At 36.7% G+C, this 16160-nt stretch overlaps 1 protein-coding gene across 1 annotated transcript in view; it reads right to left on the bottom strand.

Annotated features, from left to right (window-relative positions):
- The window catches only part of SYNE1 (spectrin repeat containing nuclear envelope protein 1), a 288727-nt gene that overhangs the window by 95693 nt on the left and 176874 nt on the right, over positions 1 to 16160 (bottom strand). The window contains exons 81-90 of the mRNA XM_030946688.1: positions 15494 to 15756; positions 13214 to 13379; positions 12749 to 12904; positions 12397 to 12549; positions 9843 to 10025; positions 8254 to 8391; positions 6802 to 6987; positions 5982 to 6104; positions 3687 to 3869; positions 2295 to 2438 (exon numbers count right to left, since the gene is read on the bottom strand). Of these exons, the coding sequence (XP_030802548.1) occupies positions 2295 to 2438; positions 3687 to 3869; positions 5982 to 6104; positions 6802 to 6987; positions 8254 to 8391; positions 9843 to 10025; positions 12397 to 12549; positions 12749 to 12904; positions 13214 to 13379; positions 15494 to 15756 (1695 nt within the window). The remainder of the gene's footprint in view (positions 1 to 2294; positions 2439 to 3686; positions 3870 to 5981; positions 6105 to 6801; positions 6988 to 8253; positions 8392 to 9842; positions 10026 to 12396; positions 12550 to 12748; positions 12905 to 13213; positions 13380 to 15493; positions 15757 to 16160) is intronic.

Genomic DNA, 16160 nt, shown 5'->3' with positions numbered 1-16160 from the left:
TATATTTCTGCTTAATTTTTATATTTGCTTTTACTTCTTCAAAACCCACAAGTTTTCAAGGAAAAATATCAATAGGAATTGCAAGATATAGTAGGCATAATAAATAATATATTATTACAATATCTTTTCAGAAGTAAATAAGATTACTGCTTCAGGCTGATAAATTAGATTTTTTTGGTTTTATGATATTTTCAGTAAGAAAATTCTTCAAAATTACAGTGCAGAACACTCATTGCAAGAAGTACCAAGTTAGGAATTGAAACAGCTCAAAGACTGACGATGACACTTCACTACTTGAGTTTCAATGGCACCTTGTCACCATCTGTCATGTTAGCAACAAAAGGGCCTCTCTTTGGTGCTCCAAAGCTTTCCTTGGAGACTAAGAAAAGTCTTGATTATAAAACACCAAGCAGAATAGTCAAAAACCAAGCTGCAATCAAATTAAGCCGTAAATTTAATGGCTAGCAGCTTGAATAGTTATCTGCTCTTTGGCAAATTCCAGTCATTCACAAATGCTCAGTGAATGACATATCTGAGCCCCAGTAGAAAATTATTGTCATTCAGTATACTTTATTCCCTCACATTACCAAGTGCAATGACACTTGTGGTATTAATGTCCAATGCACTGAGTATCTAAAATGTCTCTTTCAACTGACAAAAAGGAAGAGTAAGCAAAAATATGATTGAAAAAGAAAATTAAAAATAATAAAGCATCTGATAAAAGCAATGTCCCATGAGCTATTGTATTTTCCATTAAAATAATTCTTAAGTATGGAGACACTTGCCACTTGCCATTCTTCTCTGAAATTCTAAAGAAACATGGGTCAGTAGACATGGTATCTCCTTACATACATGCATACTAATACAAACTTCCCAAAAATCAAGATGTAATTTCCTTCTACTTTCTTCCTTCCTCTTATTTTAATTCTAATTTTAGCTAATACAAATGTTCCCTTAAGTTATTTTACATACAGCCTTTAACAGGGGATGTGGTAACTGATATCTTTTTAAATTAATAATACACCTAACAAACATCTCAACAGACTTCACTTTCAAAGTAGTCTAATAAGATATGGTTCAGAACATTCACTTCATGTTATACTTTTTCACAGGTATTTAGCAAAGAAAACATGAACCAAAAATATTCAAAAAATATGATTATCCCAAAAATTCCCTTACCCCCAAGCAGTAAAGCTTGCATGTATGAAGTCTGTCTGTTCTGGCTGATCCCAAAATGTGCATTATCATAAAGCTGCTGTCTTCCTGCAGATGTTTAGGACCACTCCTAGCTACTAAACTTGCTCAAATGTACATGAAACTTCAAGCTGCCCCATTTTTAATTCCTTCCTGCCTGCAGCATTATTCCTTCCTCCATCAATATTACCCTGAATCACTGCTTACTCTCCTGCATTACTCTTCCAGAGTATTTGACTAGATAATAATAGCATTATCAATTCAATACTAATAAAACCTAACCTGCTTGTATATACAAACTGCTCTTGAATTTATACTAAATAACACTTGTAACAACTGTATAGAAAATGAGCAACACATGTAACATTACGCTATATTACCTACCAAGACGGATGGCTTTAATTCAAAGGTAAAGAAATGGTGCCATCTGGGGACAGAAGTGACACACAAAGCTCAGTGGTGCATTTTCTATCTATCCTAGGAATTTCATCACAGACAGGTGGAGGTGAAAGGGGCTCAGGAGGAGCTCTCAAGCCAGCACAACAAGAAGGCTGCACAGAGCCTATTGTGATTTCTTCAAGAGCTGTCAATTCATGAGTTTGTGGGCAGGCCCTGCAACTCCAGAGCACAAAAATCTTCCCTACAAAGATTTTAAAGAAACTTTTGGAGTGAATGGTGCAGTTTTCCTCCAAATCTATTGTGGGTTTCCTTTGATTCAAGTCTATTGGTATTCTTTACAGAATGTGACTGGGATGAAAATGAGCAAGTACTTCAGGATATACATGCATATATGTACAAGTTCTTTAAAATATACATACATACATACATATGGATCACCAAACTAGTTGTGATTAACTGACCAACTGCTGAACTTTGACTTCTGGGACACTCCTCAGTCAAGTTTTAATGTCAATAAATGAATTGTCCACACTGTACCAGTAGCAGGAGCTCCCTCTCTGGGATTAAGCCAATCTGCTCAACTAGCCTTTAGAAAATCTGAAAAGCAACTCAGCTATCTTATGACTATTGCTTATGAAGAGTTGTCTGTGTCAGTGAGCTGCCTCTGAGCCCAATGTTTTGATGCATTTTGGGTCCCATACCTCATTCCGTGAAATCTGGACCTGGAGTTCCTGGATGTTGCTGGTTGCTATTGGCTTGTCTTGGATCTCGCGATGGGCGCTCTCAATCATCTGCTGCAAATGTTTCATTTCCTGCTCATATTGCTCATACTGAACCACTGCTTCCTAGAGAAGGGGAAAAAGGATTGTCTACATGAAAATTAATTTTCACTTAGTCTAAGCATGACAGACCTCCCTCATGAAGTATCTGGCACTCCCATCTTTGCGGATCAAAGCAGGAGTATAGTCAGGAAAATATCTATTCATAAATACTGTGAATAGCAATGATTTGGATGGTTTCATTTATTTAAATATTTCCCAAACCCACAGTCCACATAACATGATATTTTAGATTTCTGATGTAAGGTGCTGTAACTTCTGATTCCAACAAGTACCTGAACCAAACACAGCCACGAGAAGATAGCCTTGCTTAGTCTCACAGTTTTGTTATAAAGCATTTTCATCTGCTTTTTCACTTCACATGTTCATTTGTGACTGTAAGAAAAGCTTAGATATTACAGAAAATACAACTGGGAAAGGATTATGAAGATTGACTAAGATAATTATCCTACCAATGTAGTATCAGCTCTTTCTATCATAGATGCATAAGCAGTTTGTCTAACCAATTTTTTAAATTTTCAGTGTAACATTGTAGCCTTTCTTGTATTTAGGCATCATTACTTATCCTAAATCATCAAGTCTCTTCTGGTTATCCAACTTGAAACTTTGTAGTTGCACCCTAGCCTATGGAATATGCTATGTATATTCCTGCCAGTAGAGGAAACAAGTAGAGGAAAAAAGCTTATTCACTTCTTTGGAAATACCTTTTACATACTTAATTATAAATCGAAACAATCAAACAAAATGTTATTTACTCATACTCTAGAAAAATTTAAAAATACAAATTTAATAGACGTCGGATGACTCCAAAATCAGAAAAAAATATATAAACTATAAAAAAAGAGAATAAAATAATTTTTTTATAGCAAAGTTAATTAATTCAATAGTTTTTAAGTAATCTGCAGAATAAGCTGATGTTATACTGTTATATAAATTTTATTAATTGATTATATATCTTACAAAATTAACCTGCATACAATTGTATATTAGCTGTTTGTCTAGTTAATCCTAACAGCATTATAAAAATCACAGCAATATCAAGGAGACAACTTAGGTGAGAGTCTGATGAGTAAATCAACAATTAACATGGTCATGAATATTAAAGTCAAGAATAACTGAGACTATTGGGGAAGCTCCTAATGGTGCTACAGAACAGAGGAGTGCCCAGGGATATGAAATTCTATGCTTTCATCACAATTTGTATGCTGCTGTTGAAGTTCCCCTGAGTGCCTGGTGGGATGGAGCTGCACTTGCCTGCATGATGTTGCACTGCTGGATGGCCGTGTGCTGCAGGCGGCTGGCCTCCTCCTGCAGCCGCAGCGCGCTGTGGCACAGGGGCAGGCTGGTGACCACCTCCTCTGGGATCCTCAGGGCACTCTGGCACTCCTGGACTGCCTGAACCTTTGGCTTCAGGGACTCCATCTCAGACAGCAGATGCTAGAAACAATAAAAATAATTATTGCCACAGAATTACTATTATCAGAATTATTGCCACAATAAACCAATTTTTTCAGAACTCCCAGAGCATTTCATGCAGCCAAAGAAAAATGATGGTACATTCGAGAAACAAAAGAAAAAAATTATTATCTATTTTCTAAATTGCATATAATTAGAAACACTTTCTCTGGAGTTGCTCATTGTCAAATGAGAATAATGATTATATAAGCAAAAAGCCCATATACTAGATATAAGGACAATAAATTAAAAAGCATAGTAGTACCTATTTCTAAGTGTCCAAGTAAAAAAAAAATATTCTATTAACAGATTTGAGAAAATAGATTTACCAACTCCACAAATCGAAGCAGCACAAGAGTAGTTTATATATACATGTATCTCAGTGTTAAAATCTGAGTGGAATTTCTTGCTGTGACACAGAAGCACATTTTCAAAACTGCACATGAATCCCATTGTATTCACAACTTTCCTTAGAAATTACAAGCCATGGCTGAAAATGTTGCTTAAAATTCAAAAGGCAATCAAACCGAAAGGAACAGAATTACACAGAAACATTTTTCTTTGAATATTCACAAGCTGTATGCCTTTGTGAATAGTGCCTATTCCATACAAGATGTCCATTCAGGCTGTCTGTTCATATGTATGAGAAGGGTCTAAGTGCAATGATTGGAAATAGATTTGATCACCATTAGTTTTATCTACACTGAGGAGTTTAATGTATGTACAGATATGAAAAAAAAAACAATGCAGAAAAGGAAAAGGCAAAATTGATAAAAAGAGCCTTAGCACGTTAGAAAAAGATTTTAGATTCAATAGATATAAATCAGCTTGACAATGAGGCAAACAGGGATAGAGAATTTGGTTATCTCCCCCTGTATCACATCAGAATGATAGCTAAGTGGGTCTGAGGCGCATACTGATGACAGGATTGTGGTTTGGTTTTTATTTTTGCAGTTTCATGACATATGGTAGATAATCTAACCAGAGTTTCAAAATAATGACCTATTCCTCAGGCAGCACAGGTGGGGCCTCACTCTGTCAGACCCCATACTGCTGGCAGAGGGCGTCTTTATTGCTCAATCAGCACCCAGAGGCAACCTGGGGGCTATGTGCCAGCCAGGCCCTTTCCAATATCCCCTCCCTGGTCTGGTGAAACAGGTGGGCAGGGGTTACAGCCCCGTTCTGTACAAAAGAAAGTTGTGAAATCTGCTAGAGCCAGGACAAAGAACACACATAAACCCAGTGTAACCTCCATGCTTCTTTATTCTTATGGTGGGTGATGTGTTTCACTTACACTCTTCAAGGCCACATTCTGAAATCTGTTTGCAAGTGCCCAGAATAAAGACTGCATATTTTAATGAAAGGGAAAAGCTGTGCAAATTTACCTTTCTTCCATATGTTTTTCTGCAGATTTTTATCCTACAGTGAACCTGCTGACATCCAGTTTTCACTGGCAGACTGAGACAGTTAAATCTCCATATTAGTTTGCAGAAAGAAACATGTCTTGAGAAACTCAGAAAGCTAAAACTTGCCTTATTTCTTCTAAGAAACTGGGAACAAAACTAACAAACTGACAAATCTCCATAGCAGATCAATAGGGAAGCCACAATATCTTATGAAGGTCAATTCAACTAAGCATACAAAAATGTTACTGGGCTTAAGGAAACCTGAATTGTCTCCTAGTGCTCCAGATTACTATTGGAGAAGCTGGCAACAAACTAAATCATTGCATCTCTATCTGTAAAATAATGATAACAATCTTGACTTCTTTTTGAAATACTTTAAGAAACTCTTGACCATAAGCACTTAGTAAGAATTGGGCTTTATAACAAATATGGATTAAATGGATTAGATGCACACTTCTCAGAACTGCATCAGTCTAAGAAGGGGCTCATAAAGAATTATACTTCAACAATTCCCTCTGAGGGAATGATTCTTCTCGCTTCATCCCTTATTTTCTTGACAGTAATTTGGGGCTATACTCTGAAACAGTGACACACTTAAGAAACACAAAAATCAGTCTCATCAATACTCATTATCCTTTATGTAAGATCACATTACTCAAATGTTAACTTTGAGGTCCTGGTTTTTTACCTGTCTGTGGGAAAGTTGCTCTTTCAAGCTCAAATGCCCAAGCTCTGGAGACGTCAGCGTGGCTTGGGCTTGCTCCAAAGCAGCCTGTAGGACTCTCAGCTCAACTTCAAATTTCTTCATATCCTGTAACACATTTGATTCAGGGATGAATAAGAGGAAAAACAGAAATCACTATAAATATATCTGTCTGGATTTTGCAGGTACATCCCCCTTACATACAGTGCAAAAAACAATTCATAGTTTTGACAGTTAATTTTAAATGTCTAAAATATTAGCTAAAAATACCAGTCATATGACAGTCTAGAAAAAGGGATTGCAAAGGCAGAGTTATTTTTTTAAGTACTGCAATCTCAAATGCAGCATATACTTTATAAAACTGAAAAAGCATGTTCATTCTTTTCATTGCACTCCTTTGTAGGCCTTACACTATGGAATTCTCATTTAGTCCAGTACTAATCTAAATTAATAAATAACAGCAATTAGATATCATTTAAGAGAAGAATAAAGGAAATAGCAGAACCTAAGTGTCAACAAATACACTTCTCAAGTATCTAAACATGGGTGCTTAGTGCTATTTGAGGCACACCATTACCCCGAATATATTCATCCAGAAAGGGCACTTCGAACAGGACCTGCAGAAATCTTGTGCCCATCTGAGTCAGCACCTGAAGGCAGCATCTTGAACAGCTGCCTTTAGGCAACAAAGTCATGCCCAGTACAGACCACAGATTATCTTCACTGCTAATAATCTCAGTACAGTAGTATGATGCATATATCACCCTAGATGCCAGCTAGCATTAGAAAAACTGCTTTCCTTTACCTTGGCAGCATCTTGGAGGTTTGGTAGCTGCACTTTGATAACTTGCTGCAGTTCCTCAGTCCGCCGCCCCAGTTCCAGCACTTGCTGTGACATCCCTTCAGTACAGTAGACACTTGCCAGGTAATCAATCCTCTCGCTCATGGCCTCAAGATCACCATGAATCTCTCCAGACTCATCAAGAATGCTCTAGATGGAGATACAGACAAATTGAATGTCAGGTTTGAGACTCAACGACACATATTTTTCTAAGTATATTTTCTGCAAACTCTTCAATCTGTACACATTCATGAACCTATGATTAAGTTCCACTGATTTCCTGCAAGGCTTGGGCAATATCCTTAGTTCTGAAGGTCTGCTGAAGTGCTTCAGCTTATAGAGACTGGGAAACAAAGGATTAAGTAATGAAGCTTCAGCAGCTGTACTTACCAACACATTAATTTTAGTGTTTTGCTACACACACTTGTCTGTAAAAATATAATATACGCAACCTATGGAGAAGATTTGTCATGGAAGCCTCATATACCTAATAGAAAGTAGCAGAAAGTACTTGGGTGCAGTGTTATAGCAGGGCAGGAGTTGCTAATGCTGCCTAAAAAAAATCACTGCCAAGGCATTGTGTGGGATGGCATTGGTTAAGCCTGTATCATCAGATTTTGAAGCAGGGAAAAAGCCATAGCAGAAATTCTGTCTCCAGCTTTCCTCAGAATAAATTGCCTGGAAGCTCTTATTCAGAATACAAAGAGTGACATAGTACCCTGCACTTATATACAAGAATGTAGCTGACAATTAAGTAATATATATATAACATTGGTATTAGTGATACGCTTTATGATGCCTTGATTTCTTTCACACAGTCATGTAACACCAGGCAAGCTTGAACCTCATCAAAACATTTCACTGGTCTCACACACACATTCCACACGCAGACAAACACAGAACAAATTGCACAATTACAGGCACAGCAAATTACTCTTATGTGAAATGTTCAGGAAGAGATTGGGAAAACCCCTTCCATTAGGTATCAGTTTGAGAATATTTGATATAAAACTCATTAGAAAAGAACAAAGGCTATTGCAGTTTAGCAAAATGGAGAAAGAAATGAAGCCCAAACTGAAAATTTTCTTTGATTAACTAAAGCTTTTCAGTATGAGCTGCAATAAGGTGTGATGGAATCACACTATTTCCAAAAATAGACACACTATTCAGCCAAAAGCCTCTAAGAAACCAAACTACTTGAATAACATGGAGATCAAATTTGAACCACATGTTTTTATTCTACAACGTATCTTTATTTCAGTTTTCAAAAAAATTGTCCAAAACCAATGAATCATTTTTAAGGGTCGGGAGAACAACCAAAGAAATCTAGGCCTTTAGGAGGAAGTAGAACTCCATTACTTTGAAAATAACTTCATATATACAGTGCCTTTTAAATGTCATAGCTCACATAATCACCTGGTAGGCTTTAAACTGATCACGAAGCTGAGAGGAAGAGTTCCATGTTATACTACCATGCACTAAGATATTTGCTTTCTCAATCCATTTCAATATGAACTCCAGCATCTCATTGTATTCTTCCAAGTGTGAAGCAGCCTGGATGAAAGAAAAATTCGCTTAAGCCTAAGATGTAATTTTGTACAATTCTGGGAGGATGAAAAAAACTAATTTTATTTCCTTCATTGTTTTAACCTGGGGATCATTTTAACAACTTTTCCTTCCTGTATTATATAAGTAATTCTCTTATGTATTTATGGAGTTAAAATAGGTATGTTTTCAGTAGTAAGAGTATGTGTTTTAGGGGAAAAAAGGCACTATAAGAATGTAGGTCACATTGTGAGAGTTCATTGATACTCAAATATATCCCTAGAGGGTTCACTCCCTGTGCATATTTCAGCCTCACATGTAAGCTCCAAAATACCTCCTCTTTCAGTTTGTGGCTCAATTTCTTATTTTGATATGTCTCTTTCCATTACATCCTCCAAATCACCTTTTTTTTTTTACACCCTGCTTTGTCCATTCAGTCTGCCATATTTCCAAAAAAATGAAATGTTGCACAATTTCAAAATACAGGACAAAAGTTCTGCTTTCTGATGAATCCAATTTCTATTTAGCAAAGTACTCATAAGCTCCAATTTTCTTTTCAGCAGGAATAATTTCATTGATGTTCATGAATTTTCTCCTTGTAAAGGATGGATCAAATCTGAGGTGGCTGAACTGTGTTTGCAAGCAGTTTCCAATACCTATAATTTTTTCTATGCAGATTTTTTGATGCTGAACAAAAATATCCTAATGTTAAATCTCTTTACCAAGTACCTTGGTCTGAATTCTTACTTTGATAATAATTTTTAACCCTTCTTAAAAACAATTCTTCAGAGAAAATGATATTTTGATTTTTTCTTACAGAAAAATGCATGCAGAAAGGAGAACTCATAATTTATCAGGACACTGATGACAGAACCATAGAAAATCCATTTGTTTGCTTTTACTTAGAGGTCTTTGGAGATAAGAACAATTGAGGAAAAAAAAGAGAATGAATTTCAGAGACTTGGAACCACAGGAGATCCATCTTCATGAACTCCAAAATATTGCATAAATATTATGCATTACTGGGACCATTGTATATAGGCTTTTCTATTGAATGTACAAGTTATATTCACTCTCTATGGATTGAGACTAAAGCAAAATATTTTTTTTTAATTTTGCTTTTAATGCTGCAAATATAGGTAACAGTGACAAAACAGAGAACCTGAGAAGCACAATGAAGTACTATTTCCAGCATGCTACTGTTTGTGAGATCTACAATCTTTTAGGGCACCAAAGGAACCAAACAGCAGGTAATTCATGCAAGAGGCTGTTAAATCTGAGAATTATTTTACTCTCTGATTTGACCTTTGTCTCTTCGGAATGTGATGCAAGCCCTGACTAATAATAGGCAGATGTGCCAAGGAATGCCCTGTCTGGCATAACTCCAGGAAAATAAATGAGATGTTTGCACGCTTCCTCTGGCTCTGCGAGGAAACAGCAGAAAGGATTTAGAATCATACCTGACTGAGCTTGGCTGCTCTGTACTCAGCCTGCCGTATGGTCTGCTGGTGCAGTGCAGTGAGTTTCCCTATCCTGTTAGCCAGCTGCTTGGCCAGGGGTACGTTCTGCTCTGCAAAGTCCTGGACTGATGCATCTAACTCCAACAGCTTTATATTGCAGCTGTCCAACTCGTCACCAAGGATCTAGGCAGAAAAACAATAAAATCAGTGATCCAGGAAGTGGTAGCTTTTTGGTTGATTATTTCTAGTCCAACTTGCAACTTTTATAGCCTGTCCAAAGTCTCCATAGTTTTTTTCCATTTTTAAGCAGGAAGGCAGAATAGCAGGATATTTGGTCATCTCTTAAGTATGTGCCATTACTCTTTCTCCTCTGACTTCCTGGCTGGAATGGATAACCATTTTCCCTGCTGTAGCCAAAGACTGAGTCACTTGACTGCGACATTAACTGTTTTCAGGCATCTTTCTGGGTTTGTTTCTGAAACAAATTGTCAGCACAGACTGTCATGACAAGGATTTTTGTTTATTGGAAAAGGGGTTTGTTTTATTGCTGTCTTAAAATATAAGTTTATAAGTCATAAAAATGTAGTCACTCATTAATGGATTATGAAAACTTTAATTTTAATTTGAATCTTGCATTTTCATAGCATGATCTTGATGCAGGAGCAGCCTGATTGTGCTAGACTGTTACAATAGAAACATAGTTTAAAATCAATTTTTCCTACCATAATCACAAATATTTTGAAAAGGAAGCCTAAAAAGTTTTTCAAGTTTCCCACAGATTTAAAACATACTCTTGGGCTACAGTTTCTTGAGAAGAGGCTAGTGGTTATTTTTGTATTTGTTTTTTATATCCAAGGTGTTCAAAATTCATTGTTTTTGAAATATAAAAAAAAAGAAGTCACAGAATCATAGAACAGGTTAGGTTGGAAGGGACCACAGTGGGTCATCTGGTCCAACCTCCCTGCTCAAGCAGGGTTGTCCCACAGCACGTGACACAGGATTGTGTCCAGAAGGCTCTTGAGTATCTCCAGTAAAGGGAGACTCCACAACCTCTCTGGGCAACCTGCTGCATTGCACAGACACTATACAGTAAAGAATTCTTCCTCATGCTCAGGTGGAACTTCCTGTGCATCAGTTTCTGCCCACTGCCTCTTGTCCCACTGCTTGGACAAACAGCCTAGCCTCTCTCCAATTATTTCTACAAATTTAAACTGGAATCATTCACAACACTGCTACAGGTGCTTCAAGAAGTGACTTCAAGCTCTTCAGGTTAGGGCTGTCCTGGCAGACACATCTCAGAGTGCAAGATATGATCAATCATCCTGATAAGTCAGTATTATTCCACAAATTTGGAGACATAACTGTCTACATGTAGACACAAAGACAGATGCTAAACTGCTTATCTAAATACAAAGACACACACATTACAGCAAGCATAAATAAATGTATTTACTACAGATATTATGCAGAATTTAGAAGCTGTTTGTGAAGGAAGGACCCATTTGAGTCGCAAGGATTTAAAACAGATTTTTATTTTATTTTTTCACAATCTGTTTCAATGTTAATATAAAAATATTTACTGCTGTAACCAAAGCCAACCCAGTCTCCAGACTATCAGTTAAATGCATAAAAGCAGATGGAACATTACTTCATCTCCAGTGACAGAGAGTTTTAATTTATGCAACATAAGAAAGCAGATTTCACCGGTTTTCTGCTTTCTTACTGAAATCAAGGAGATACACCAGGGATATAGTTTAGTGACACTTCTTGTAAAGTAAACAGTACTTTGGAACACCTTGAGCATCTCATGAAAATAAACAGGTAATTTATGACATACCAGTCATGCTAAATCTTCTCCTATTTTGTATGCTTTGCTTAATTTCAGACAGTAATTCAGTCAAGTTTATCTTTGCCTACTTAAAATAACAAACCAACAAAAAAAAGCCCCGAAACTCAGCCAACCCCTTCTCCATCTGTCTTCTCCCCAAAATCCCTTACTCTCATATGGTAATCCTAATTTGGCCATTACACTTCAGTACAGATGATTTTTCCTCAGTGTGGTACACACCTAAAATTAAGAAAACCTTCAAAAAAGAACCAAGAACCATTTGCACTACTCTTAATTGCATGAGTACTTTACCTCGTTGTTGAACCAAATGTGAGATGGGCTACAAGTAAAATTCTATGGACCTATTTATCATAAATAACAAATGATCTTTTCAGTACAGACAAGAACAAGGAGCAGTTTGAAGGTTCCTCAGGCTTTCCCAGATTGTAGTCATACTCATTACTGAAAAGGAACTGTGAAATTTTGTCCATCTGACTTCAACACTCAGCTCCTTCCTTAAAATTCTGTTACCTGTGTAGGCCAGTTTGCAAAGACTATAGCTTTAAAAATCTCCTCAGTCAAGCCTCATTTCTGGTTAAGTTTTCTGTTGAACTACATTAACAAACTGTGTTCTCCAAGTCTTCACAAACAACACTTTGGTATGAAATAAGCTTCCCAATTCAGAAAAATTTATGGCATAACCACATAAGGAAAGCCTTGTCTTACCTTTTGTTCAAGTTTAGCTTGTGCTATATCATTTGTTTTCTTTTTCAGTTTGGAAAGAATGGTATTTAGTTCATTTGCTATCCCCTGGATTTTCTGATCAAACTCTTGATTCAATGTTTTGATTTGCTGAGTTTCTCTTTCTTTAGTTTGAATCTGTCAACAATATAAATTAAATTCAATAATCAGAAATTACTCCTCCTTAAAGGAAATTAACTTTCATTTAACTTTAGTTCAAAGGATGAAGGTAATAAAAGTATTCTATGTTGCCACAGTTTGGCCACAGGAGGATACCAAGTAATAAAGCCCAAAGAAGGGCTATAGATCTGTCTGGCACTTATCTACTGCACTTTACCTGATCCTGCACAGTAACGAGGGCCAGTCCAACTTCTGCTAAATGAAGAGAGAGTTCAGAAGGCAGAATGGTATAAAGCCCCAAGTATTTATTCTGTTGTTGTTCAGCCAGTTTTTCAACAGCCTGGCGATGAGTAGTAACTTCACCGAAGAGAGACTAATGACAGGAAAAAAGTATTGTTAAGAACAATGAGAATACATCTTAAACATCTTTTAAAATAAAATATCACACTCCATCATCTACTTCATGCTTTATGAATTTGTCTAGTGGGTTACTAAAATGCTCGTTTTACTAAATGATTACTAAATGAATATTGTCTTAGTAAACAATTACTAAATGAATATCGGATTACTAAATGAATATAGTCTAATTTGAATTTGTAGTGGTTTTGAAACTATTAACATTCACTAGCAGATTATAATGAAGATAAATACTGTGATTTAGAAGTTGACAAATGTGGCCTACCTGCAGCTCCTGGAGTTGAATGTCCACTTCTGCATCAGGGCTTAATAAATATTCTTTTGTTTCCTGGATCCAGGACTTCACAACATTAATCTCTGCTTCAACCTCCTCACGCTCTTTCAGCTCCTGTTTCACCATCTTCACGCCTTTTTTAACTTTCTGTTGCATACTTCAGAAAGAAAGAAACAATAACTATTTGTGAAGAATTAAGCAATGTCTAAAAACATTGCTTGGTCAAAACATGCTGAACAACAAAGATAATGATAAAGAACACCACATCCAGAGAAATAAATTTAAATAAATTACATTTTTCATGTCCATTCTTTGGTTTTACATGTTTGGACATCAGGCATGCAATTCTATTGAAAAAATGCTAATGTATACAGTAGAGATCGCTACATCTGAGCTTATCAACACAGAATGCCCTGATTGTCTTAGAGGCAATTACAGGGCATGAACTAGGATTATTCATTGTCATTCCAAAAGAAACTTCTAAAATAGGTCAGAAAAACTGTATCTTACGCTTGTTTATTTCTCTACACTAATTAGAGAGCAGGACAATCTGCTCTGATATTGATATCTAGAATGTAAAATAACATGAGATAAATTCCACTCCTATTGATGGGATTTGCATTGGCAGAATACTTAGGTTAAGTTATGGATCAAGTATCTAAACATGGCCTATTTCCACACTTCCACTAAGACAGAATTCCTGCACTTTCCTCAAGAACTTGGATCTCCTGTAAAAAATTACACCTCTGTGAAAGTTCTATTGGACTACTTGTAGCTCTTACACATGTGACATGTATATTGCCATATTTAATTTATGTTTGCATAACCTTGCACAGATAAATCATGCCTTATTTACATGAGCAGGAGGTCATCACAGACCCTGTACCTTAGAAACCAATTTTAAGTAAGTGAGAAATGGAATTGTAACATTTTCTACAGGGATTGCTATTCTACTATAATTATTTATAAACATACACAATAAACTTTACACAGGCTTGATGCAGGGTTTACAATTTTGTAATTTCTCATTTCTCTTTGTCTTCCAACCATGGAGATCCACTTAATGGTATCTTAGTGTAGTTATGAGGTTTATGTCAAAACTTAACATAAAACTACCTGTTTTCTACATGACAGGGAGATATTTTTGATTTAGATAAACATTTGCATGGCCTCAAGGTGAAAAATTATGTTTCATTTGCATATGCTCTACATTCCCCCATAAATGTCATACAGGACCTACTTTTAGTACCTCAGTACTTCAAACAAGGGAAAGAAAGTGATAAGCTAATAAAAGAGGATACAAAAAGATAAATGATCACTGTTAATATGAGAAACAATGGAAATGTTTAAAATCAGTTATAACTTTAATGCAGGTTATGCAGCTTGTATGAAAATTAGTCTCGGGTCGGCTGTTTTGTTCTCTGCCCCAAGATGTGTGGGGTGGTTCTGCGGCAGCCTGCTCTCTGAAGAATGAGCCTGGACTCTTCACTTTTTGATCTTCAGGTTGTTTATTATTTCTTATCTACAAAATTTTCTTTCTGCCCAGCCGAGGTCCACTCAGCACGGCAGCCACAAGTACTCTCCCCCGCCCTGAGGCGGTGTCGTATTTTTATGCTACAAATTACGTATATAATATTTACTTTTAATTCCCAATACCTATCACCTATGTTAGACAGTGCACTTCTATTCTAAACCAATCCCCAAGTGCCAACATCACAGCTGAAAATGGAGAACAAGACGAAGAAAGAAGGACTAGACACGCCCCGATTCCTCCATCTTGTCCCCATAACCCCTATATCAAAAATCCTAAAATCTACATTTTCACCCTGTGAACACCTTGTTTATTACACCATTCAAACCTGGGTGGCTTTAACATCCCCATGCCAAGCTGGCAATTTGCTAGAAGGATCAAAATCAAGCCACCAGGCATTCTGGGCAGCATGCCAGGGTCTCCAAGCCCCCGATGGGGTCCTCGGCAACTCTGGACATCCGGAGGGATGTGCTGAGTTCCCACAATTCGTATTATTATGCAAGGCAAGAAATATTCTAAAAGGCATACTCTTTCTGAAGGAAATAAAAAATAATGGCAAAAAAGGTATTTCAAGATAATTAAAAGTAATTTTAAATTAAAATGGATGCTTATTTAAAAAATAATAGCTAATATTTACTTAGGCATGTTAGTTGTTAATGATCTAAAAATGATACATAAGCTCTTAATAATGAATTACAAGGTACCATTTTTTTGCTGAATCTTTTAAAATATTTCCTTACTTGTGGCATCGATCTTGCATTGCTTTGATTTCTTGCATAACTGGTAGTTCCTTCTGAGATGGAGGCTTTACCTCCACATCCTGAAGCATGCTGACAGCATGCTGTTTGAGCAGGCCCAAAGATGACAGCTGGTGGTCCACCTCCAGCAGGAAATTGCTGTGGTAATCCAGGAGTTCCAGGAGCTCTGTCTTGGATGCCTTTTCCACTGAGCTTTCTGGTAAGCGACCTTGTAGCTGATCTATAGCTATGGTGGCTTTCTGAATCTATGGAAGGAGATACAGCCTTGTCAATAGTAAGATTACAAAAGAAGCTAGTACAACTGACACTGAAAGGTGCTAGACCCAGTGCTGTACATTTAGATTCTATAAAACTGTTGTGGTATAGGGCTTGTGCTCTACTGTACCATACCCCTTGCTCTTCACAGGGGATCAGGACTTGCTAAAGGATTTTTTTGTGTCCAGTTTTGTCTTCTTATAATCTTCAACATTTATTATATTTATTTCCATAGGAACTAGAGCTCCACCCTGGGGTACACCCATGCATTTAACAAAATGATTATCCTCATTCCTAGAGAATCAGATATCTGGGCATGAATAATGGAGAATGACAGATAAGAAGATTGAGGTAGGATATAAAGGGAAAAAAGAGACATATGATCAATGAGCAG

Source organism: Camarhynchus parvulus, chromosome 3 (genome assembly GCF_901933205.1).
Source record: "Camarhynchus parvulus chromosome 3, STF_HiC, whole genome shotgun sequence".
NCBI classification, from domain to species: domain Eukaryota; kingdom Metazoa; phylum Chordata; class Aves; order Passeriformes; family Thraupidae; genus Camarhynchus; species Camarhynchus parvulus.
The sequence above is the reverse complement of the archived record's forward strand: the minus strand, read 5'-3'. Positions and strand labels throughout refer to the sequence as shown.